Source organism: Grus americana, chromosome 15, assembly GCF_028858705.1.
Source record: "Grus americana isolate bGruAme1 chromosome 15, bGruAme1.mat, whole genome shotgun sequence".
Classification (NCBI taxonomy): Eukaryota; Metazoa; Chordata; class Aves; order Gruiformes; family Gruidae; genus Grus; species Grus americana.
Window position 1 is genome coordinate 9206663 of NC_072866.1, and position 26047 is coordinate 9232709.

The 26047-nt window shown below is 45.0% G+C and overlaps 1 protein-coding gene across 14 annotated transcripts in view; it reads left to right on the forward strand.

Annotated features, from left to right (window-relative positions):
- Window positions 1–26047, forward strand: part of MSLN (mesothelin) — a 77896-nt gene that overhangs the window by 37586 nt on the left and 14263 nt on the right. For 6 of the 14 annotated variants that reach the window (XM_054843658.1, XM_054843666.1, XM_054843667.1 and 3 more), the window contains 11 exons: window positions 6693–6941; window positions 9252–9331; window positions 15737–15968; window positions 17900–18073; window positions 18437–18542; window positions 18863–18948; window positions 23039–23079; window positions 23667–23688; window positions 23798–23825; window positions 24611–24695; window positions 25769–25930. In XM_054843658.1, coding sequence (XP_054699633.1) covers window positions 18906–18948; window positions 23039–23079; window positions 23667–23688; window positions 23798–23825; window positions 24611–24695; window positions 25769–25930 — 381 coding nt within the window. In that variant the 5' untranslated portion in view covers window positions 6693–6941; window positions 9252–9331; window positions 15737–15968; ... (1 more) ...; window positions 18437–18542; window positions 18863–18905. Of the gene's footprint in view, window positions 1–6692; window positions 6942–7741; window positions 7848–9248; window positions 9332–15736; window positions 15969–17899; window positions 18074–18436; window positions 18543–18585; window positions 18762–18862; window positions 18949–23038; window positions 23080–23666; window positions 23689–23797; window positions 23826–24610; window positions 24696–25768; window positions 25931–26047 lie in introns of those variants that run through there. The other 8 variants (XM_054843661.1, XM_054843664.1, XM_054843659.1 and 5 more) reach the window with 8 other exon arrangements.

Genomic DNA, 26047 nt, shown 5'->3' on the forward strand with positions numbered 1-26047 from the left:
TGAGGGAAGGGCTGCACCAGTCACCACTCTTCAGGATGGAGCTTAGATTTGAACTGGAAAGGAAGCAGGAAACATTGAACGTTTTCCATTAAATGTCTGATGAGGAAAGGGCTCAGTGGACTACAGAGGGCTCAGATTCTCTTGGTGAAGCTTCTGGGAGATGGTATTTTAGCACTAGCGTAATCTCTCCCAGGCAGTATGGATACCCGTTCCCAGGGGTGCCTACCTGCTTTCAGAGGAGCAGTATGTTGGAGCTGTAAAAGAAGAAAGAAATGTATGACACTAATATTTTAGACAGCCCTTAAGTGATGCAGAAATTTTACATGGATTCTCTTCAGGGACATTTCCTAGGGGCATCAACTTTGCCAATACTTCCATTCTGCTCTTTTGTGTGCCTAGACCCTGTCCAACATCTCAAGTGTACAAATGGTACCTTAGATACAAATAAAATTTTACTTACACATGAGAAATGCTGGACACTGGGGAAAGAAAGGAGAGAAAGCAGTAGTTACGACAGAGTATTCATGACATGAAATAGTATGTAGTGTACTCAGGGTGCTAGCTATGAAGCAATGATTCCTGTATTGCCTTGCCCTGTTTGCATCGGGCAGACCATAGGGATGGGTTGAAAGATGTCCAGTACCACCATGTATCTGCTGGTTAGAACAGACTGGTCACTCCTGGTTCAGGACAGACTGACCAGATTCTCGGCTGGTGCAGGTCAGTGTCCTGGTGGAGTTGCACTCTTATTCCAGCCAACAGATCAGCCCGTGGGTTTGTGGAGCTCTGGGAAGTATTGCAGGTGTTTGTTAGTAACCTCATGGAGGTTCCTTTGCACTAGATTGCTCTTAAGTGGCTGTTGTTGAGTGAATAGAATTGGATTTTGCCTATTATAAGTGGCTATTGCAGGAAACTGATGTTACTTTTAAGCACCTGCTTTATGACCAGTAACCCAGAAACAAACTTTTTACAGCATTCAGTCACAAACATGTCACAAACATACCTGATTTAAACTTTTTACACATGGTCCTAAAAAAAAAAAAAACAAACCAGAAGTGAAATAGTTAGATGTATGGAAATAAACTGGTTTTCTTCTACCATAGACCCCCACAGAAATGCAAGAACAGAAACCAGGGGAGTGTAAAATGAAGCTCATTTTTCATCCTTCACTGGTTTATGCTCATCTTTCTTAAGTACTCCATTATACACTAATACTAAGCATACGTCCTAATGATTCATGCTATTTTTGTTATGTAGCACTGTGTGTTCAGTGTTGGAGCCCAAACCACACTGCAGAGTCTTGACAACACCAGAGACACTTTGCTCTGTTGCTCTAATCTGTATATTCAACTGTGTGGAAATCAGTGCTCAGTATGGTTGTAGAGATGAATTGACTTACCTACAATGACTAAAGTTATAAATGCAATTAAAAGAGGTGGCCTTTCTTTTCCCTTCATTGTTCTTCTTTTCTTGAGCAGATTGCCTTTTCAAGCCTAAAAAAGCATAAATGATCTGTGAATTGTCTCTTTTGAGTATAGATACTCTCCTGAAATTCTGTGGAAATTCTCCTTACTGCCCAGATTGTCAGGACGAGCACTCTGCAAATGGAGCTGGAGAACCATGGAGTGCTCTGAGCACATCCACAGCCTGGCTGTAGACTTCCTTACTGCTCACTGGAACCAGCTCTCTACTTAATCGCTGTAAAGGCTTTCAGCCTTTCCTGAGGTGCACTCCAAGGGCAGGTGTGGGTGCCTGCAGAGTGAATGGAAGCTCACTGACAGTGGATGTACCTCTGTAAGTTGTCTCTGTGGCTGTATTGGAAAGCTGCGCTGAGTCTGTGCATGCTGCAGGTTGGAAAGTGAAACTCTAGGGCAAAGGATCCTCCTGGCATCTCTGCTCACATCCCTTGGAACCAACAGCAGCTCCATTATGGTGATGGTGACCCGGGTTCACCTTGTTTCTGAGGTCATTGTTAGTGCCAGGGAAATTTCAGTGGCCTCAACATTTGTGAAAGGAAACAGACTGAGGGATGGGTGCCTCGTACAAATAATCAGAGCTGGTATTAATTGCCAGTGAACAGAAATGTTCATCCAGCACTAAAAGAGACTCCTAAAATTTGATTGTAGTTTTTCATAAGAGTATCTTTCTTTTTAAGTTGTTACATTTTTTGCCTGATGTACTTTTTGTCAGCTGTCATATTTTGCTTGATGACCAGAGACAGTCAGATCTTGTTTGTATTAGAAATTCTTAAATACAAACATATTTTTTTTGTCTATAACATATCTCACTGCAACACAGCACAGAGTCTGTGCCACAGATCCCTCCATTGTTTCAATCAGTGTAGTAATACTTTGCCTGGATATGTCAAAGTTTCAAGTATCCTGTCCTAGAACAGCCACAACCACTGACCAATCACTGTTTTGAAATTGTGTAATATTTTGCCCATCTTTTTCACTGTGCCTTTCCGCCTCTATCTTTTCTCTGAGCACTTTGCTTTGTTATTTAAAAAAACCTTGAGAGTGATAATGGAATGGCTGGAATTGGCCAAGAACAACATCCACTTCAACTGGAGATCAGTTGCTCTGCCAAATTACGTGGAAGAGCAGCAACATACACGTTCCTACATCGAGTACCAATTGGCTCATAAATAATCATTAACTTAATCATTTAGCTGGAAGAGAAAGCAGTCATACCTCCCAAAACTTACTTTTTGTCCTTCCAGAACCCCGTGAATCCTAGAAAGCAGCATGTAGTCCAGTGACTGACTGCAGGAGTAGCTCTTTCTCCAGTGTCACCTTTTTATATGGTGATATTCAGCTGATCACAGGGGACATGGTGAGTGATGCCAGGTGACTTCTTTGACTCTGTTCCAAGGAGCAAAGGCCCAGCCCTTCCTGAGGTATCCTCTGGTGTCACATAACTTGTGTCACTTGTTAAAAAAAATTGAACTCCAGTAGTAGTCTCTGTCCTTCTCCACCCCATTCAGCATGGAAATGAGCTGCCTTAAAGTGAGAACAGCTTTTAAGTGGGAGGGGTCAAAGAATTGATGAAGACTTGATAGTGCAATTGCATAGACAAAATTTCTGTATTATTTTCCCAAGCAGGTTTGTGGGTGGCAGTTTAGTATCCCCTGGAAAGCTCAGAACTTGGCAGAATTAGAGCCCTCTGTAGCCTCATGCTATTAAAGTTATGACTAGCCAATAAAGAGGCATCACATAATACTGTTTTAATTAACTGGTGCTGCAATTACTGGTGGTTATGCACTTACTCTGCTATTTGGTACAGGAAACATTTCCTCAGTAGTGGTGTAAAGAAAAGTGTTAAATCTATGTTAGCTGGAAGGACAGTTTTCTTGCAGGCTTGTTTGGAACCTTCTGAAGTGGTGGGATGGGCTAATCTGTTATGTTGTACTTCTGAACCCAAAAGGATTGTTTGAATAAGCTCACAGTCATTACATTTTCATGTGATTTTTCTTAGCTATTTCTTCAGCTATCTCTTTTTTGGTTCAGAAAAGTGCTTCTGTATACTAAAAACTTTGAAGCTTACAAACAGACTCCTCTGAATTAGTCCTGTGAATCCCTGGTTTCAACTGTCTGCGCCAGAGGAATTCCTAAGCTGGGGGATGGAGATGCATCTTTGTGTTTAAGGGCCCATGGTGGACTTGTCTTCCACGAATTTGATTGCATTTTGGCATTTCTAATATCCTGTGTCAACAAATTCCATCCCTGAGCTCCTACTGTGTGGAAAGATGCTTCCTTCTGCTTCTTTGGCAGCTTCTACTCAGTAACAGAAAGATTTGATGGGATTTTGCTTCAGAGGAGGTAGGTCAATACCTTGGAAGTATCAGAGGGGTTTGCTAGGGGCTGGACTGCTGCTCTGCTGGGCAATACAGGAAGGTGGGGGAAGATAGTAGCCACCCAAACAGCCAGAGCCATTTGAACCTTGGGCAGTCAGACATGTGCTTGAGGTCAGAGCGCTAAGGGAGATTTTAAGAAACAGTGATGAAAGCTGATGGGTGTGAGACCTGTTTGTCTTCTTGGATATCTCTGATTTAAAGTTTTCTGGGTCGTGGCTTAATGTCAAGAAGACAGTTTTGGAAGAGGAAGTCCTTTGTTTCTGTCTTTGTCCCTGATGTAGTTCTGCAATGTGATCGGTTTCATTTCAATAGTGAAAGGAAGGTGACTATTTAGCTTCAGGGGAGGTGAATCATGAATCCTTTATCATACACGATCATTCCTTTAATCGTTGCCATTTGTAAGGACTGTGCCAAGCTCCTGTTAATATGAACACAGTTGATTCATTATCACCTGCTATCTTTCAAAGCCGGTCTCTATCCATCCTCTTCCAAGCCACTCACTCCAGCTCCAGGAGGTGTTACGTTCCTCTAGGACTCTCACAAGGAGCAAGGCAGACCTTGTCCCATGCCAGAAGATATCCCTTGTGATATGTCTGCTTGTGTCTGCAAACAGGTTAATTTGGGGGGGAGGGTGTGGGCTTTTGTGTGCTTGCTTTTAATCCTACTTACTACTTCCCTATTGATCTGTAAGCACAGCACATACCCTGAATTTACCTAATGTGCTGAAAGACCTCACCTTCCCCCATTGTTATATTGCAGGAATAGCAGCATTTTGCTCATGCAAGATCTCTGCATGAGTACAGCAGGAAGGTGTGACTGTAAGGCCCTGGGGTTAGGCTTAAGGACTTCACACATTCCTATTCAGCAGGAAATCCTCCCCTTGGAAATACCTGGGGGAAATATATCATAGAATCATTGAATGTTTTGGATTGGAAGGGACCTTTATATCCTCAGGGCAGGCTGCCCTGTAGGGAAGGGTGTTCTGAGTGATGAGCATGGACTGAGATTTACCCCTAACAGGAACCTGGCGCATGGTCTGCATACTCCTGCTTTCTCTGGGGCATTGTGAGAGACAGCATCAGGTATTAGGGTTGCAGTTTTCCTACATGAGGTCAAGGATATGAACTTTCTTTAAATATGGAATCGATCCCACATTTGACTCTGCAGGCACTGAGTTGTGTCTCATGCATTACTTCAGGGCACAAACATGTTCTATAACTACAGCAATAAACCAGAGAGCTTTTATATTTTTAGTTGCTTTAAGGTAAACTACATTGATTTTATTTGTTGCTTTCCTTCATGTTTAATATTTGTCAGTGTGATTTACCTCCTCCTTCTCTGTTGGTGAAAGGAATTTTTAAATTAAATCCACAAATCTTGCCCTTTACAGCAATTTTTTGTTGGGGGCAGGTATTTCTTTTGTTCTGTTTTGTTTTTTCTAGACTATGTTCTGTATTTTGCTTCACACATACCATCTTAGATGCATGTGAGAGGGGTGGAATAAAATACCTGTTTGTTTCCTCCTGCCCATTAAAACTATCTGTAAATATGAACAGGAACCTGAGTTTAACCATCACATCCCTGAAATGAATCAGCGTGCATTTTTTGTGGAATTCTGTGTGTAGCAAGTTGGTGCTCAGAGCTCTGAGTGCCCACCATGACCATCACTGTTCTCAGTGGACATTTGCGGGTAGTCCTGTCCAAATGTCACAGGGGCTCAGCAGAGCTGGGGGTGTTTCCATGTCTTTCCTGCAGTGCACCCTGCCACATAACCCGATGTCTACAAGCACATTGGTTATCTGGAAAGGGTGCTGCAGGATGTGCCTGCACCCCAGGTCCTGTTCTGCACCCCAGGCAGCACACATAGGTGAGTGCCATCAGCTTGCTGGTGGCTTTTGTATGGAAATGAGGACCAGTGCCGTTCTCAGTGGTAGCAGCTCTCAAGGTATGGGGCCCATAGCCACCCACTTGAGAGTCCCCGGGCAATTCTGCAGTGAGGAAGAAGCTGGTAACAAATTATTGACTCTGTTATCAGTGGCCCATTACAATTACTGCATTAGGGGGTCAGTTCTGGGATGTAGTTGGGAGATAGCTGCTCCTGGGGCAAGCAAATGTGAAAGTACAGCCACTCTATTGACTGTCTGCTTCATAGGGGTCCCTCTACCCAGTGGGAAGGGAGTGTAATGGGATGGGGATTACACCCTATAGCATATCTACTCAGGGCTTAACTTAAACTTGATATTAAAACCAGTAGCAAAGGCAAATCACTCTTCAGGTGATGTCCTCATATGGATATGCTGCAGTAAAACAAGACCGCTTGAAATTCTCACTTTGCCCTAAGCTGGCACAATCTCTCTCATCCAGCTGATCCTTTATCTCCAGGATTTAGCCACCACCATATGTCTGAGAGGGATTGTGTCAAACAACAGTCTCAGGGAAAGAGAGTTACAGTGTGTCACAGACCATCTGATGGGATCAGGGAACTGAAAGGAAGGTGAACATAAATAACAGCACAGTTGGAGTTAATTTTTGCTTATTTATTTCTCAAGAATGAATGACCTGGGAAAAATGTCTTTCAGAAATATCTCAGCATTGAGATATTTTGCTATGCTTCAGCTCCCAAAGCTTTGTCAGCCTCACTGCTGCTATGCCATCTGTCTGCCTTGCCCTTTTTTATCAATAACAGGACAATACTGTGACAAAATTGTCCTCCTTTGTGAGTCTTTTGTGGTGCCAGTGGAACTGGTTAAAAAAATAAAGGATCTGACTCCCATTGTCATTTACTTTTATATGAATCTGGACTCACTTCAGTGACTTCGACATTGTGTCTCCGCAGTGTGGCCTGGAGCAGAATCTATCACACGTCCTTCATTTCCTCCTTCACCCATGAGATGCCATGTGCCTCATCTGGGAAGTTAAGCTAGATCTCACGACTGTTTTCTGCAGTACTGCTGTCAGACATAGCCCAGGTCTCAGCAACATCAATGTGTTAACCTGCTCTTTCCTTCAGAGGCTCTTTCCATTTTGGATTTGTCTCCTGGCATGTTATTCTCCTCACACTTTGAATGTAATTCTGCGCCTAAAGGTGAGCTCAGTTTCCTGATGTACCTTAGCACATGGCGGAATCTCAATGAACCATAACATAAAAGAGCATTAAGTGGCTTCAGAATTATTGTGCTGCTGAGATGACATCTGGGTTTCATGTCCTTGCCCATCTCAGGAATGCTCTAAATCACTTCAGGAGTGAACAAGACCCTGGAACAGGCCATTTCTGTTCAGTAGTGCTTAACTGTGGAGGTGAAAACCTCCAGATGTAGCAGCTGGAAGTGAAAAAAGCAACTGTTTGTAGAGAGCATAGTCACAGGCACTGTAGTGATACCTTTGGATGGATAAATCTAGTTACTTGCCACCACTCCCTAATTGCCCTCAACACAGAGATGCTAGAGGCTGACTTTGGCTCATATCATCGCTTGTTGGTTGACGTCCAGCATAACGTAGCCTTATTCTAGGATCCTCTGTGTTTCACTCTGAGCAAGAGGAAAATCCCTAGTGATGGAGCTGAGTTTTGCATTTATTGATATTTATTCTTATTCACTCTTGCCTTTTGATGGCTCTTGGACCCACAGCATCCCAACAAGGCATATCTTGGTTTTCCGGCTTTTGTTCCAGGCAAAGTTGGAGGGATGTTTGGGAGGGGCCTTTGCTAGCTTTAAAGGCCTGTAACCATTTCACACATTGGGGGGGGGGGGGTTTTCAGTACTACAGAAACAATTTTTGGCACTTCTTGATCTTAAGCCTTGCTGCTGTTCACAGGTTATGAAACTAGAGCAAAGCAAAATTCACCTTCCATTTGAGTGAGACCCATATATTCCTTTTTGCTCTCAGGTCAAACTCCCCAACATCAGCTGGAGCAAAGCCTAGCTCTTCTGTCTCCAAAAAGATGGTGTATTATATTGTACACAGAGGCTCTCCACAAACGACTGGCACCCAGGTCAGAGCTTTCTGCCCAGGCTGTGGGGAACAGTGACTGTGCAGTCCACATTTTGTAGAATGTGGTATTTCCAAATGATGTTCCCTTGAGGTTAGCAAATAAGATGGCCAAAATGGCCAAATCCCACATCATAACCCCAGAGCCCATTGAATTTATGCAATTGATAAAGCTGAAGTAGTAAGACTTCACATAGCTCTGTTACATAGTGATAGCCCGTTACATAGAGAGGTGCTTCCTTTACATTGCTGGAGATTACAACAAAAGCATTTGAGATTTGGCATTTAGTATAGTGACATCTGCATTACAGAGTCCAGCCCTGACCCTTAGTGCAGACATGTAGCCCTGAGATTGCAGGTTTGGGACGCGGGCAGTCTCTTTCCTGCTTTGCAGTGCATTATTCCACTACAACAAAGTTACTCTGCTGTGAAGGTGCTGCATGCTTGTGAAGCCACCGTTGGGTGTGGGAGGCCTGAGTGAGTTCCTGCCCTGCAAAGGCATCAGTGTTAGAAGGGTGTGATATAACACCCTGCCCAGAATTGAAAATCAATTGATGACTCAAATCTGGATCTAATCCACTGAGAAACAGTTTCCCATTTTCAACAAGGATTGGCTGAAGGTGGCCCTGTGTGGCCAATTTCTGAAAGCCCTCATTTGCTCAGTTTTTTTATGAATTTGTCTGATCTGGGCTGATTCCTAAGTTTTTGAGTTCTCAATCAATGTCTGACCTGCTAACTGTGACTTTTTCTTGAACCATGTTCTCAAGATACTCAGAGACTCTTGCCAGGCAATGTTTTATTCTAGGGATAGAGAAGGACTTTTTCTTGGCAAGTCAAAGGGCAATGTATTGTTAGATGTATAATGTAAGATGTAGGGGATAAACAAGCACCATGGAAAGATTTACAGTACAGACTGAAAAATAATAGTGCTAAGGAGGCTAAATCAGCAATAATTAAAGACTTTTTTTTTCTTTTTCTTTTTTTTTCCAGTAGCAATTAAATCTTTTTGGAAATAGCTGTTGCAGACATTACTCAGTTTCCATGTGTAGGCTTAAGGCAGCTTTGACAATAACATCAGTCCATCCCACTTAGTTTCATATAAGCCGTTTGTCTAGCATGATGGCAGAGCTGTGGAGGCAAGTTTTTACTTTTGTTCATGTGACAAGTCACCAGCAGATACTCGTACAGAAGGAATGAACTTGCTGGATCATACATGGTCAGGGACTGAGATACAGGAATGGTGGCCATGTGGTCATCTGTTGTGATGGGTACACATTTTTGTCTGAGAAAGAGCCACAATTCAAAATGTGTTTTTGTTCTGGATTGAAATGAAATCAGAAGTACAAGAATGTATGACTGAAAAAAATAACAGAAATGACTAACGTTTGTCTTGCATATTTTCCAGTAGAGTTTCCACAAGAATGGATACTGTTTTGTGAACTCTTCAGCTTGGTTAGAACAGCTTCTTCCCCACGGCTTTTTCTCGAGGTGAGTGACTTAGCAGAGACCTCCAGTGGCAGCGGGAGAGACTCCCAGGAGAGAGCTGGTGAGTTAGCAGGGCTGAGCTCCTGGTGCCCTCTGGTGCTTGCATGCTCCTTGTCGAAGCCTGGTCCCAGGGACGTGCTGGCAGATGGATATCCTGAGCCCAAAAAGCAGGGGACGCTTTGCTTCTCTGCTTTGCCTGCTCTACAAAGGTGCTGTGGACATGGCAGAGCTGTGCACAGCTCCCCTGGCTTAGTGCAGTGAACCATATGGATGGGTACCTGGAGGGCTGACGGGTTGTAGGAGGCAGGAACAAGAACTGACCCTGCAGTGCTTTTCTTGCTTTCCCTCTCCCCAGTTCTCTCTACAGCTCTGACCTTGCCATGTAATTTTTGACACATTGCTTAATATCCTATATTTCTCTTGCCTTTCCTGTCCTGGAAAATAAGGATACAGCCAGGTAAAATGCCTGCCTGTGGCTCCATGTGCTATTTTGAATGTGATGTTCAGCCAGGTTCATTGATCGTCCTGCTTGGTACATGTTTACTTTTTGTCAGACACATACGTGCAGCAGGAAGGGGTTAAACCTTCCTTATCTTACCCTGCAGAGCAGGTCACTGCAAGGGGCAGGACAAGGCTGGATCCTGTGAGCTGAAGTAAATCCCTTGCAGGTGCTCGGCATAGCAAGGTGCTATGTGAGTGTGGGGAGAAGGCACTTAAGATGAGGGTTTAGGGCTGGCAGCCTTTGGCTGATGGGGGTTAAGAGAGAGTGAGAGGTTTAGTCACGCTAGAAATTGAGTTGGGCTTTCCAGCTTATGAGCTGGATCTCTGACTTTAATAATGTAGGCTTTTTCCTTTTCTTTCTTAGGGCTGTGTATGACCTATCAGCCACTATAAGTGACTATGCACACACACATGTATATCTATATATTTATATATAAAGGAGAGGGCAGATTAGACTGCTCTGTTGTCTCACAAGGTGTCAGCTTTGCTGTAAGGAGAAACAACTGAGAACATGCAAAGTTTCTTAGCAGGTGGCTAACTCATACAGGGGATCATTTTCTTGAAGCTATGAAATAGAGGCAGAGCTTCTTTGTACTTGAGAATAAGGAATGCTTGTCGGTTATAGTTATATTTTGCTGCACGTCAGTGTATGGTAGAGATGTCCAAGTGCTGATGATACTCGCAACAGAGCCGGAGGGGGTGGGAGCATTGCTGGGTGCCCACAGCACCTCACTCTTTCTTGCCTGGCCCTCTGGAAGGTGAGTGTGTGCTTTGGGAGGACCCGCTCAGTCAAAGGACGTGGGAGTTGTGAGAACATGGCACAGCAGCTGACATCAGTAGTGCTGTTCCTGGAGTGCTGGGTGCCAAATACTTTTAATGCTGTGAGCACCATGGTACAGCCAGAACTAATGACTGAGGGGACAGTGTCATGATAGCCTGGTTCTTCTTGAGCAGCCTTTCAAGGCTGGGCTGGGTTTCTGGGACCATGTGTCAGCTCTGAGACTCCTCCTGCTGAAAACTTGTCTTCCAATGATGTAAGTGACCTTAAAACTGGTCATACTTCTTACTCCTGACTACTGATGAGTCAGGAGTGCCTCCAACAGGCATAGCGTCAAGACCCTGCCCTGAGGGGTATCTAAATGGGTAGGGTTAGGGCATTACTAAACAATGCTTCTGCTCTCTAGTGCAGCCAGTCGGTCACCAGCTTGAATAGAAACTTTGTTGAGAGACGAAAATCAGACATCAGCATAAATACTTTTTTTTTTTTTAGCTCGGTTGGGCTTATAATTAAGGACAAGGTTTGAGTGTTAGATGTAGGTGGTTTTTGACTTTGTGCAACACAAACATTACAGAGGAGATCAGAGGAGAGAGAGTGGTAGAAAGCAACCAAAATCTTTTGTGTAAACCTCTGGGAAGGTGTATTGTGGTGGTTGGGTTTTACTTCCAGCTATAAACTGATATTTGATGCTATTTGGCCTTTTTATCCCATGTTAATCCTTTCGGCTGCCTTTGTATTAGTCTCCATGATACTTCCTTTGCCAGCATGCAGAGAATAGCTCTGGGAGTGTCGTGTGGCCAGAGCAGGGTTTGCTCTGGAGTTACTATAACAGAGGATAAATCAGGATTGGGTTTTAGTCCTAAGGTAACCGAGGATTCGGCTTGTTTGGTGGCAGGCAGGTCTCTGAGACCCTTGGCTTTCCTCTCTCCTCCTTTGCAGCTTAGAAGTAGCCTCAAGCGAAGGCCTGCTAGTGCAGGCAGGTGAGGATATATGGTCTTGCATGAGCAGTAAAACACAAGCCTTCAGTGTTAGGTTCTGGTGACCCCACTGGTATTTGTAGGTGTGAGTGCGTTAACATCTCAAGACAAATGTTTCTTTTCACATACTCCCTGCTTGTAACCGAATGCTTAAACAAACAGGTGAGACCAGCTGCTTATTGAACCAAATATTGCGTGGTTTATAAAAATATCTCTAGCTGACATTTAATAAGCAGGCACGTAATACCACGCAGTCACATAGCTGGATGTGACCTGTGTGCTTACGCATTCTTTTAAAGATCTACGCTTAGATAAGAATCAGTCCTGTCAATTTGAAACTATACTTGCATTGATAATAAATCTGAGGGTATAATTATTGCTCAGTCACTTTCTGAACCAATGTCCACGTCTAGTATCTGCCACTCCTTGAGGCAGACCTGTGCAATTTAATTGCCTGTGTGGAGTGTCAGCTCCTTTTCTGGTCTGAACTATCCTTCTGGTCCTGTGAATCCATTGGTTTACAGAGAAGGGTGGCTGCAACTGAAATGCGCCCAAATGCTCTATGCTGCAAACATCACAGTTGCCTGTTCATGATAAAGCTCTCTTCTTACCAACACTGACCACAGCAGTATGTTCAAGAAGAAAACCTTATTTATAGGTTACTTGCAAGATGAGGTTTTCCAAAAATGCATCTTCTGCCTTAACCCAGAGCATTGCTCCAGGCAAAGTGGTTCTAAGACTGATCCACCCTTAGGAGAGCCCTCCTGACTTTCTCTTCTGTGATTCTGCAGGTAGGTGACAGCAGTTTTGGTCCAGAGCAGCAGGAGCAAGGGCTCTGCTGTGCAGAGGAGGCAGTGAGCCATGGGGCAATGCTAGTTGGTTCACTGCCACTAAAATCACAGTTCTCACATGCGCACATTTTGTTAGCAGTGTTTCCTTGTTTGTATTTTTGGAGAGATAAGGAGGGGAGAGGTTTCAGAGAGACTTGCTTCAGTTATTGGAGAGGCTTCCTTTGTGTGCCAAGTCCCAGTAAGCCTGAGATCTGTACAGGGAGGATAAAAGGAAGAGCTGAGTGCAAGTGATGACTGTGTCATAACACCATTTTTGTGAGCTTGGAGCTGTTTATACCTTAAATCACAGGCTTTGCATCACTTCTGTCTTTATCCCCTTCTGTCAGCTCTAGACACAGCCCTTTGCAGGGGGCTCACACAGCTCACTTGACTCTAACAGCAAGCCTGTCTGTTTCTTGCCCCACCAAAGAGAACAGATTTGCTCTAGGCTGAGACTTGACCTTCACGTGTCTCTCTCTCCTTCTGGTTCTCTGTCCAGTCTGCTTTGGAGATCCTTCTAAAAGCTGTTGTTGTGTCTATCACCTTCTGACCTGTGGTCCAAAGGGTAATTCAAACAAAGGGTTGGACACTGCAGCTGTCTCATGTTGTGCTCCTCCAGGACTCTTCGGAGTAGTCTACCTTGTCTGGGCATTTTGGTGTGATTTTGTTATGTAACCTCTGTCAGCATCTACATGGGAGGTTCATTCTTAGATGCACTCATGTAATGAAGGGATCTAGTGTGACAGACATGGATACAAAGAATGAATTTAGTTTCCCTTTTAGAACTGTATGTCTCCAGATCCTCTTTTTGTGACTGGATCATGTTGTCCCAGCAGGGCCCTGACAGATTTCTTCTTCATGAGGCAACTAATGAGTCTGTGATTCTCTAAGAAACAGAAGAATAATGTCAAGTTTTTGAAAGATAGATACCTTCTTATTTCCAGTAGCCTCCTTTGCCTTTCTGTTCAGTTATGACAGTTTGATTTTCTCTGCTAGGGGGTATGTGTTTGCTTTCAGCCTTCAGTATGTGTTTATATAATTTCCACAGCACCTGCAACATTTTAGCCTTTTAACTTACCCTTTTGGTTTCTCTTCAGCAAGCTTTCTTATTTTGTGTTCTGTTGTTCCTGTTCTTAAACCACTCCTTCTGATTCTGGGTCATGCACTGTGTTTAGGGTTGATGAAAAGGAGCGCACTGGTAGGGCTGTCTGGACCCAGTGAGTTGCGGTGGCCCTTGCAAGGTTGCAGAGGAGCTCGGCTGTGGTCTGACTTCATTAGTAAAAGCCTGAGTCTCATCCTGTGCTCGGGGTGGTCTCCTGAGCTAATGGGAGTCCTGACTTTTCTAAGAATGCACAAAGCCCCTTTTGTTCTGGATGAAAACCATGGGGAAGTGCAATGAGTTTGGGCTGAGCAGGGCGTGTGGTCTGCGTGGTGGATATGGGATCAGGAAGGATTTATTGTCTCTTGCCACACCTGGCTTAACATGGCAGCAACACCGCGGCGATCAATTGTACAGTTTAGTGTTACTGAAGAGCACTTGAGCCATACTTGATGCTACACATGCACAGTCAGGTCGGTTGAGAAGAGGGTTATTAAGGCACTGACTCATTTTTCTGTGGTACAAACCACATCTCAGACCTGGCCCACTCCTGCACACCCACTGCAGATTTCATTGCATCCTCTCACCTCTCGATGTGTGCGTTGGAGATTGTGATGCAGAATTGGGCTTCGCTCCCTGCTTGCTATCACTGGGAAATTCATGCATTTGAGAAGAGGGAGAGGTGATGTGAAAGCATTGGATTTTTTTTTTTTCCAGTTTAGGAAAATGGAAGCTTGCAAAGAGGGAGGAATGCGAGAGGGAAGGGAGGCAGAGAGAGGTCTCCTGCGTAATTGTGTTGAACTAGAAGTGACTGTTATTACAGGTGAGCTCCAAAATCTCCCTCACAGGCCTGTGCAAGGCCAGGCTGGCTGCACCTCTGTCAGCCTATGTGTATACCCTTGCACCATGGTGCAAGGGGTGGACTAGGCAGTCTGAGACCCCTCCCAGCTCTGTACTCCTTGGATAAGAGAAGATCTCTAGTTGTCTCCCACTGAGAGCAAGTTTTACCAGCATTCCTGTTACATGCTCTGTGTTCCCATTTGTCTGCGGCTGAGAAGCCTGATGCTGCGAAATTAGAAAAGTTCATAAAGAGTGGGGACAGCAGTTGTTAGGAAGGGAACACAGTGCAGATGAGACTAATGACAGGAACAGCTCTCCTTCTGGGGAGGTGGTAGCTGAGGGCATACTAGGCTCTGTCCCCTGAAAGACTTGTCTGCCCAGGTGTGGGCTGCGAATATCTCATTCTTGCTTAGTCACAGTTGCCACCTGGATCACTGCATGCTGCTAAGGATATTCAAATAATGGGAATAAAGTTCCTAGACCACGTCCTTTTTGGTTAGCATGAAGGTTATTGCTGAATTATGGGCATAAAACCTGCTTTTCCGGAGTCATGTCACTTTGTGTGAGACTGTGACGTTCTCCTCTCTGGCCATCCAGCTGTGACGGATGTGATCTTACTCTGCTCTGCTCTGACATGCTAAGCAGTGCTGAGCCCCCTGCGGTAATGCAGCTGTGTCCCTGGGCTGGGCCAGGCGGGGATCTGGAAAGTGCAGGAAAACCTGCAACAGGCCAAACTGCTGTTCCCAGCTTTCAGTTGCTACAAAGTGAAGCTCGATGTGGCATCTCATCCAAGAGCTAGAAATCCTCCCGCTGGAGGCCTGTTTCAGGGAGCTGTAACTTTCACTTAGGCTTACTCAAGCAGATGCCATACCACAGATCAGCTCCAGCCTTATTCTATGTAATAATCAGAATTTTGCTTTGGTATGAAGCTTGCAAAATATGTGATAGTAGTTCACCTCTTACTGTGTTGAAATCATTGTCTGTCCTCTGTTCTTTGAGCTCCTCTGTCTGTCTTCATCTCCTCAACCGTATGCTCTTTGAATAAAAAAGACCTCCTTGTTCGTACCACAGCTAGCACTCTTGGATCTGTGCTCATGGCTCATAGCTTGTAAAGGTTGAACACAAATGGCAGGTACTGGATGCTTCTGTTCAGCCACCTTGTGAACAGAACTAAGAAAAGTATCAGTTTGTTTACAGATGAAAGTTCCTCCTTGCCTTTGTGAGCTCTGGTTTCTTTCCCTATAAGGGGGTGCTCTTGCACACCCTTTAGGTACGCATGACTTCCTGGCTGACAAAAGCAGAAAATCCTGATACTCTGCTTGCCCCCTCCCCTTGTTTCCTCATCCATGGCCAAGGCTCAGTGTTGTTTTTTCTGCTTTTCAGATCTCTCCCGTTCTTGCGTTTCACCTCCCAATGCTCTGCAGAAAAGCCATACATCTGACTGCAGATGGTAGAAGCCTGCTGTGCCACATGGTCTTCGTTGCTTTCTTGGTTGACTCTTATGTGGACCTACAGTTCATCCAGCAGCATGTCCAGGGCTCCCCAGCAACACATGCCTGTCTGACCCTCCATTGTGGACTGCCTGCTTGCACCAAAAGGTGCAAGACACTGAAAGGTTTGGTATTTGAAACTTGATTGAAGGATCTCCCATCCTTCTCAAGGATACCTGTCATGGTTTAACCTCAGCTGACAACTAAGCACCACACAGTCGCTTGCTCGCTTCACCCCGGTGGGATGGGGTAGAGAATCAGAACAGTAAAAGTGAGAAAATTTGTGGGTTGAAATAAAGACAGTTTAATAGGTAAAGCAAAAGCCGCGCACGCAAGCAAAGCAAACCAAGGAATTCATTCCCCATTTCCCATGGGCTGGCAGGTGTTCAGCCATCCCCGGGAAAGCAGGGCTCCCTCACACATAATGGTGACTTAGGAAGACAAATGCCATCTCTCCAAATGTCCCCCCCCTTCCTTCTTCTTCCTCCCGCTTTATATGTGAGCATGATGTCATATGGTATGGAATATCCCTTGGGTCACTGGGGTCAGCTGTCCCGGCTGTGTCCCCTCCCAATTCTTTGTGCACCCCCAGCTACTCACTGGTGGGGTGGTGTGAAGAGCAGAAAAGGCCTTGGCTCTGTGTAGGCACTGCTCAGCAGGAACTAAAACATCCCTATTGACACTGTTCTCAGCGCAAATCCAAAACACAGCCCCGTACCAGCTACTATGAAGAAAATTAACTCTATCCCAGCCAAAATCAGCACTGTACTTCATTTGGATTTCCTGGAGAAGAGGCTTCTTGCTTTGAACTAGGAGTCCATGAATCTGACTATTTACAAAATTATGCATTTCAAGCTTATATAGATTTGGGTAACTTAGGATGGGTGTTGATGAGAGTCATTTACACATTGGGCATCCTCTGCACTTCTGAAAAACTACGTTTATGAATCAGTGTTGCACTTGTTCCAAAATAGCTGATAAAAACATGTTAAGTGTGGTAAGAAAACTGGGAGTGTGGAGAGAGATGGGGTTTGGGTACATGGTGATGTTATGAGTCATCACTGGCTTTTCTTGGTGTTGCCACCAACACATGAATTATAGGTGGGCATGATGGGGCAAGCCTAAGCCTGGGACATAACTGGCTTATGGAAAAAACGTCTCTTGAAAAGCATCATAAAGTGACAAAACAAAGATTTTCAAATCTGAGGATGCAAAATAACTCTGCTGCATCCAGAGAAACTGCGATAGTTACTATGGGCAATTTCTTAGTGACTTGGGGGCTCAGATCCAATGGGAAAAGAAGTCTGAAATGGGTGGAAGATAATTTAATATCCATCTCTCATCAGAATCTGCAGCAGGTCTCATTTTTATTCTTGTGGATTATGCTTGCCAAGTTTTCCTTGCTGAAGTGCTTAAAGACTGACCATTGGCTTGGGGAAAACATAAGGTCAGTCAAAATCAGATCCCCCCTGATGCACAGGTCTGGGGAGATCTTGGGGAACACCATGTGTGGTTCAGCTGAGGAAGGAGCAGGGCAAACCCATTCCTCTGCTCCTGCAGCATGCAATTACTGCATAAAGACCTCCTAAACTTAAATGTGATCTCTTTAATAAGATCATTGTTGAGTTTTTGAAATAGAGCAGCCTGCAGGAATTGGAAAGCCCGTAAAGTTATGTCCTAGTAACTTTGCAGCAATAAATGAAATAAATGAAGGTTTGTTGAGGGAAAGGCCACTTCTGGTGATAGGGAGACAGGGATCTCTGCGATTACAGTTCTGGAGCCATTGGATAATAACATCCCTGCTCAGTGGTCTCATTGCTGTGGTGCTTGTGAGTGCTAATGAGCTACTGCAGTGAGTGCTGATGCAAGAGCCCATGTAGCACTTGGGTGCAGATGTTGGGCACCTTGGCATGAGGCCAGTGTGCTGTGAGCACCCCTGAGCACCTCAGCAAGCTTTGGTTCGTCAAGGAAATAAGACAGATGGCCGTGCCGTGGGATTTGCCTGCACCAGTCCTAGCCTTTTATCCTAATACAGGGCTGCATTTTTTGATTTCAGCCATCCCGATTCCTCTGTCCTGAGTGGAGAGCTCTGTGTTTCAGTTGATTGACCTCGCTGAGCCTGGAGCAGAGTTCCCATTTCAACACACCTGTGATGTGAAAATGGCCTGTCTGGCCAGCACAGGAGCTGCCATGTATTTCTCTTTGAGTTTCCCAGCTGGAGACAACTGGGGTAAGCAGAAATTTCAAGAAAAGGGCCAAACATTTCAAGCTCCACTGAAGCAAAATTTCCTGATGACAAACATTTCTTTAATAACTAGAAGAAGGTGGTCCTAGAGTAGCTCTGTCCTGGGAGTGCATATTGCTTCCCATACATGGCAAATGTGTCCTGCACAGGGCAGGGAGGCAGTGTACCTATTCACTGCTGTTGTCCTGCTCGCTCTGTGCAGCCTTGCTTTCGGCTCAGTGTTTCCTACTGTATCCTAGGAATGACAAGCATTAACAAATAACACAGATTTATTTGTATTGCTAAACATTTGTATTCTCAAAAACTTATAGGTGTGTCCAGTGCTCCAAATCCATCCTGTAATTTCAGATGCAGTTTTGAGAAGCCAGAGACACACCCTGGTTTGTTCAGTGAAAAGCAGCCCTCTACCATCATAGCCCTGCACACTAAGTGCCCAGCGACTAGCGGCTTGGAGGTAAGTGCCAGTTAACCATCTGAGCAAGGTTGTGCAACCTCTTATCGTCCTTTGCCAGAGGGGAGCCTGCTGACTTCAGAGTGTCTATAGCAGTGAATCTAGCTTAACTCTGCATTCTCTGCATGCAACTCTGCTTTCCCAGGCATAGCAGACCCTCAATAGTTTTTTGTGTGCTTTGGGTCTAGTTTCAGATAGGTTTTGTGAAGGGTGTTGGCATGTGTAAGTTTGTTTGCAAGACAGTCATGTTCAAACTTTCTTACTCTGAGTTTGGTTTTGCAATTAAGTATGATTCCTGTTTGATTTTTCTTGGCTGAAATAAGGCGATTCCTTGCATGTGTGGGTGCTCTGAAGACCTTTGCAGAAATGCCGCCTTTACTCCTGGGGCTGAGCTTCCTCCTTTTGGTTGGTGAGTATTACTGTGAGGGTGATGGGTGTCTGGGGGGATTTTCCTTACCAGCAGCTGTAGCTGAGATAATGCTCAAAAGGGAAAATTGTGCTGAAAGACCATTGAACATTACTTTGGTGGTTGCTCTAAATCCCAAGCCTTTAGTTATGCTTGTTTATTATTGTATCTGTAAACCAAAATATATTAAAGGAAAGACAAAACTGGAATTCATTCTCCTCTTGTCGTTGCAGAACTGTCTGCTCAGTGCTCCTTTTGTTGGAGTATCCAGGTGTCTCTGGGAAAGCACTAAAGGAATAATCTTAGCTGAATCTGATTATGTCTATATTCCCCTACTTTCCCTCCTTCTTTTTTTTTTTTTGGGGGGGGGGGGGTTGCTTGATTTTGGTTTTTTGTTTTGGTTGGTTGGTTGGTTTGGGTTTTTTGGGTTTGTTTTGGTTTTGTTTTTTTTTTGTAGTAAGGGATTCCAGAGCAGGATCTTTGTTTCTTTCTGAAAGTGTCAGCACTTTATTTTTCGTTCCTTATCAGACTGAGGTCATGTTTCCAACGAATGTTAATGACAATAAAACGTGAACTTGTAACATTACGAACAAGCTAATGAGCCATCAGCTGGCCAATAGCTATGTAAAGGGACCGTCATTTTCTCTGCAGTAGACTTAGTTATCAGTACTATAGGAAGGAAAACAAATAAACAGATAACTTTATTTAAGCCATTGTTGCTGTTCAAAACTGAACGATGTATTGTGGACACCCTGAAAAAAATGTGACTTTCCAATTTTCTATTAGCATACAGTACAAAGAGGAATGTCTGTCTAGCAGAAGTACACAGGTTGCTTGTAAAAGTTAATGGCTCTTAATACAATTGTTATTAAGTTTGGCAGGTTGGTAATTTTGGTGGCATGTTCTCATGTTGGCCACTGGCTCAGCATGCAGCCATGGGAAATCATTCCTTTTCTTTGGGCCATGCTTGCCTCCATCCATCCATCCATCCATCCATCCATCCATCCATCCACCGCCCTAGATAACTGGAGATGGAGGAAAGTCAAAATATCAGAAATGTGCTGAGCTTGTAGAGAATTTGCATCCAACAGCTTGCATGCCCTGCCCTTTTGGGGATGGATCAAAAAGAGAGGAAAGAAAACAGAAAACACAAGTTTCTTATGGTCCCTAAACAGGTTTCTGAAAGGGGAGGACAGCGGATCTAAGCGTAGTGGTGCCACACTATCGAGGTGAATGGCCTTGTTGTAAAGAAGCAGTGGGGAGACCGGGCAGTGCTCAGAAACCTCATGGCACAGAAGTGCCCTCGTGGAGGAGGAGGGACTGTGGCGAGCAGTTGAGCTGTGAACAGCACAGCATACGTGGGTGAAGGAGGCAGTCTTTTCCGTTGTGGAAGGCTTCACTGCAGCCTGACATGCCTGTGCACTAACAAAGCATGGTAGTGAAAGCAATGTTTTAGAAAGGTATTGCTCCCAGACTGATGTGCACATATCTTAGGTGGTTCATGACACGAGCTGAGTTCGTAGCCTTTGTTGTGATGTTGTGAGATGAAGGATTTATTGTCATACAACAAAGATTTTTGTGATAGTAGGTTGGGGTCCTCTTTGATCTTGCAGAGTGAGAACCCACCCATCCGCTTCCTCCTTCTCCCTGCGTGGGTGTTTCTGAACACTTCTCTTTTGAGTCAATGGAACAATTTGCATGCTTAAGAGCTTTCCAAGAGTGGGGCCAAAGGGCTTGGCTGTGTGTTTCCAAGGTCCAGTCCTGAGGTGAGCAGGAAGTGATTTTCACAGTGGAAACAGCCCAGCTTTGTCTGCAAGCGGGGAAGCATGGCCTCAGGGCAAGCCTCTGGCACTGAACTCTTGGTTATGATTTTGGTAACTTTTTTGGGACTTTCTCTAGGAGTAAAGATAATGTGCGTTAGGGCTGGAGGCAAAAGCACTGCATTTACCCAGCTATGGGTATGTTTCCTTTGCCTGTTACTTAGTGGCAGTTCTCCATTAATTAAATGATTAAAAAGGTGTAGCAGCTGGTAATCAAAAAAGCTGTTATACTAATTAAGGAGTCCTCTCATCCATCCTAACAAGCTATTTTATAATCCCTTTCCTAATGCAGGTCATTGGGTTGGTGAACACATCCACATCCAGGAAAGCTGCTGCCTTCTGCCTCCTCTTCTTCCCCATCACAGTTCAGTGATAAGGGTCTCCTATCCTGTTGATTTCTGTGCCCAAATATCACTGTGGATTTGACTGACACTGCCTTGGGCCAGCTTAGCCTCATCTTTTAGCAATATGATGTGGAGGAACCACAAGATGTTGCTTCTGTGTTTTGGTTTTGGGGCTCAGCTCCCTCCACATTCCTCCCATGAGTTACTCCTGGCCAAATATTTGTGGAATAACGCCAATCTTGACCATGCTTCCCCTAGGGCAGGTATGAGGGCTGAGAGTCACTGATGCTTTAGAGTCATGGAGCAATCGTGCTGAACCTGACCTCTGCCACACCTCTATGTGCTTGCTGGGCACTATGCAGCTGGCCCTGAGCTAGCTGGTCCGTGGGTCCAGGAGATGAGGCATGGGTGGGGGTGATCTCTGTAGCCACTTCAGCCTCCTGTCAGCTGTAGTACCTGATCCAAAGTCATTAAGTTGGTGTGGTTTTCCCTGCTGAGAGATAACTGCCAGACTTTCAGTGCTGTGTTACTCCTTGAGCACATGAACAAGGCTTGCAGAGAAGCAGGAGTACTCTGGACTGCAAGGCAGCCACGCTTGCTGTGGTCTGCCACGCACTGAGATGGGTCAGAGGATGTAGCTAAAGGGGTGGGAGGAGAACAGGCATGCTGTGTGGCGAGGGATGGCTGTGGCAGACAGCTCTGCAGGGCCCTGCTGCTTCACTGTGGGCTGAGATCAGGCACAGATTTCCCAGGAGATGGGTGAAGGTGATAGTGCTGGCCAACTGAGTCCCAAGTCCGCTGTTAGAGGAACACACTGACAAAAACAACTGCGCAGTGATCCAGTGCTAGCAAATTGTGACAGTCAGCCTGTCAGCATAAACTCAGAATCGTCTAACCATTGCCTTCTCCCTGTGTCTCATTTCATGGAGTACTTGTTGCATTCACTTGTTCTGTCCTGTCAGAAACTAGTAGGAAGTCTCTACCTTCATCTTTTTTTCTGTACACAGGGGATGCTGAGCTTGGCAGGCTCCTAATCCAAAGTAAATAATACTAATGCCAGGGAGATCTGAGTCTGTCTATGTTGTTACTGGTTTCCCAAGCTTGCATTTCACCACCTTTCCAGATGCATGGCATTGGCAGGGGAGAAGCAAGTTGCCATCGTGAACAATGTAAAAGTTGGGAAACAAGGATTAGACAAATGCAGGGCTTGCATAGACCTGCCAAGAGCCAGCAGTGACAGGTTGACTTCTTTCAGTAAATCCCTGTCAGGCTCTCAGGCAGGACTGGCGTGAGGGCTGTCATTCATTGGTCTTACATGCGTTGAGTTCAGCTCTGCAGCATAGGGTGATTTTAATCCACATGAGAACTTAGCAGGAAAAATGTATGAAATACAATACAGGCTTGGCTACAATTGACATGCTGATGGGGACACTGTAAGAAACAAGTAGAAGCTGCAAAGCTAAAAGCATTGTGGAAGTATAAGCATGGTGAGCCTGCCCTCCCGGGCTGGTTGGTGACCATAGGCTGGCTGTGGTGCACAAGGGATACTGGGCAAGGGAGTACTGGAGAGAAGGACCATCCCCAGAGTGTTGTTTCTGCCTCTTTCCTTGCCTTTTGCTCTTTGGGGACAGAGATGCATGCAATCCTTCATGTCATCTAAGACTGTAGTTCTGTCCTCCACCAGACTGATCCAGAGTAGATAGAGGAGTACCTCGTGTCTGCTCACCCAGTCAGCTGTCACAAAGTCAAAGAGAAAACAGCAGAAAGGTCTGACAGAAATGATTCTGTGAAATACTATCAAGAATGAGGTATAAAATAATGTAGTGAGATGATTGATGTTCAGGATCTGTTAAGCCAGACAGGGGCTGGACTGTGGGAATGAGCTTTGTCCTGGATTTGCTGCTAAAATCATGGCACATTGTCTTCCAGGTTGGCAGGTAGCTGCTGCAACTTCTGCTGGGACATATCTGGTAAGGCAAACTCACATGTTTAAAATATGTCATCCATGTCTTGCAAAGCGTGTGTGGGTTGGTGGTCAGTGTGGACTCCTTCCTGATAGCAGTACGTTGATGGGAATCAATAGGTAGAGACCAAATTCAGTGCACTGAGCATGGAGGTGGTTGATAAGTGCCCTTCCTGTCTCCCACTCAGTGAGTGGAGTGGGGATGGCTTCTCCAGGTCTTTGCAGAGCTTCAGTGCAAGCATATTACCAGACAGTGCAATGCAGATGACACCCGTCGACCACACTCAGATCATCAGAGGAACAGTCCATTCCGTTGGCCTTCATGGTTAAGTGATGGGAGGACTCGCATAACCCTGAGCTTTCCAGCTGTTTGGAGTACAAGGCCAGTAGTGATAGGAATTTTGCAGATGACAACTACCTAGCAGGGCAAGATGGGAGCTCTGGAACTGAGCACTTGTGTGTTTTCAGGCCAGATCCAAGTACAAATGGTTGCAGCTAATATGCTTGTCTGTATGCAATGATCACAAATAATGTTGTGCTACCATTGTAACCACATGATAAAATTATCTCTTTTCTCTCTTTCTCCTGGCACAGTGCTCCAGCTCGCCTGTCAATGGTGAGTTTCTTACCAAGTAATCTGCATGAGGAATATTCAAACTTGCCTCTGTATACGTGCCTGTCACAGTTCCTTTATCTTTGTCTCTCTCTCTTTTTGGGGAAATCAGAATCTGCCGTGTGTGCTTCAGTGGAAAGGTATGTGAACCGTCAGCAAATTATCTTGGCAGCATTTTCCTTGGGAGTGATACTGGTTTGTTGGGGATGTCACTTCGGGTAGCAGGAAGCCTCTGAAACCAGGTGTAGCATCTTTCTCCCTGCGAAGTCCCAGGGTTGCCTGTGGGCAGGGAGGGCTCTAGTTGCAACAGCGAAGGGAAAATGCCATCCTGGGGCTCTGTGTCTGTGCAGGACAAAGAAAGGCAGGGCATGTCAGCTAGCCTGATGTGGTGGGGATTTACTGCTCTGAGAGCCTTGACATGGGTGCTGAGCTTCACTTGGCTAGTGGTTGGGGCCTAAAACTCAAACAGGTCTGTATCCAGCCTTCATCGAGCTTGATTTCTGCCTAAGGGTCAACAATTTACAAGTACCCTCTCCCTGCTCCCGAATGGTGCCAGCAAATAATTCTCATCATCTGTGTTGTTTGTTTGTTCTTCTGTATTTGTTGTGTGGGCTGTGCTTTGTTGTCACGGCTGCTTGGCATTGCTCTTGTTTTTAATGGGTGGGCTGGACCCTTTACACGAGTGTAGCTAATAGCTGTCCCTGCTGCAGATGACCAAAACTTCAATGAATAAAAGCATGTGGTCAGGGGCATTCACATGCCTTTCACTGACCGCCTGGGCTTGGGGCTCAGGCAGCTCTTCTCCTTGCCTGCGTTTGCAGATGTATTGCTGACAGAGTGCCAGCTCCCAGCCAGTTCTGCCCTCAGCTGCTTCAGGTCTGGGGCAGCTGGTGCGGAGGTGATGTCTTTGCTTTTTTCCCACCAGTGTCAGCCAAGAGATGCTTCTTGAGATAGCCCGTGGCCAAGCCTCCCCCTGCAGCCTCACTTTTGGTCAATACGCCTGTGCACAGGTAATGGCAGTCCCCTTCTTTTCATGGGCCAGTGCGTTTTGTTTTCCTTGACAATAGTGCCATTTCTGTCTTAAAAGCAGTCCCACTGTCAGCTGTGGATGGAGTGGCCAAAGGCTTGTGCAGGCTTGGTGTCTGGGTTGTCAAGGTTTCCTTCACAAGACTGAGAGAAAGGATTGGGTCAAACACACAGGGACCATCCGGAGCACTGAGCTGTGGCAATGTCACCTTCCCAGGCAACACGTGCTCTACATCATGAAGCTCAGGAGCGGCTGCACCACCATGGAGGCCTTTCTGGGGCTGTTTGTGGAAGTGGGGGATGCTGTCTTTTCCAAACCTCTCAAGTGAGGTGGGACAAAGGAGATTTCCAAAACAAATTGGCTCTTAGAAACTGGCATCATAGCGTTGAAACAAATCTCTGCATGAGAGTAACCTTGGTCCAAGAGGGTAAACCACAATAAAAGGTGGTAAAAGCACAATAAAAAATGGTTGCAGTGTGGAAGATGTCATCTGGAATATTTCAGGTTTATTTCCTTTCCTACTTTTGTCATTGCCTCTAAGTTGCTCTGCTGCCAGTAATTGCAATTGAATTGACAATGATTTGTATTTTCCCATAAACGTTTCTAACAAAAAAATGTCATTTCTTCAAATATATGTTGGTGGAGGGTTTTGTTTGTGGGGGTTTTTTGTTTGTTTGTTTGTTTGTTTTTCCCACTGAAAAAATTTCCTGGAATGAGAAAGTTCCCTATGGAAGTTTCCACTTTGATCAAATGGCCTTTTTCTTTTTTTGGTGAGAAACCATTTTGAATGAAGTTTTTTAAAGCCATCCTTTGCTTGGGGAGAGTACAGATTAGGTAACAGAAGGATCCAGCATTTGGAACTGGATAAGTTTAGACTTGCTTCAGGTCAGTGTAAGTTGGACATTCTTCTAAATCTTCTGTCAACAGGTTTCAGTGCTGAATGCTCACATGTAGGTGACCTAGTGAGGCAGACCTGTAGGAGACTGCATACTGCAGCATCTCTAACTATGACACACTTTTTATTATCTCTATATGGATTTCTCTTTTCTTTTTCAGAGTGCTTGGCTCCAGGTCCTTCAGGATGATTTCCTCATATCCTTATATTCTTGCCTGACCCCTAAACCTGCCAGTGCTATGGATCCGGAATACTCCATTCTGTTCTTTGCCAAACACGATGCCAAGAAACTTGTAGCTGCTCTGACTGTGTTCAGCCAGCGGGTGGGTATCATGTATCCAACTATTTGTTCACCTGTAACATTAATGCCAGTGGAAGGCTTTAATTAACGTTACCTTATTTTTTACCTTAACATTACCTTATTTTAAAAAGGACACCAT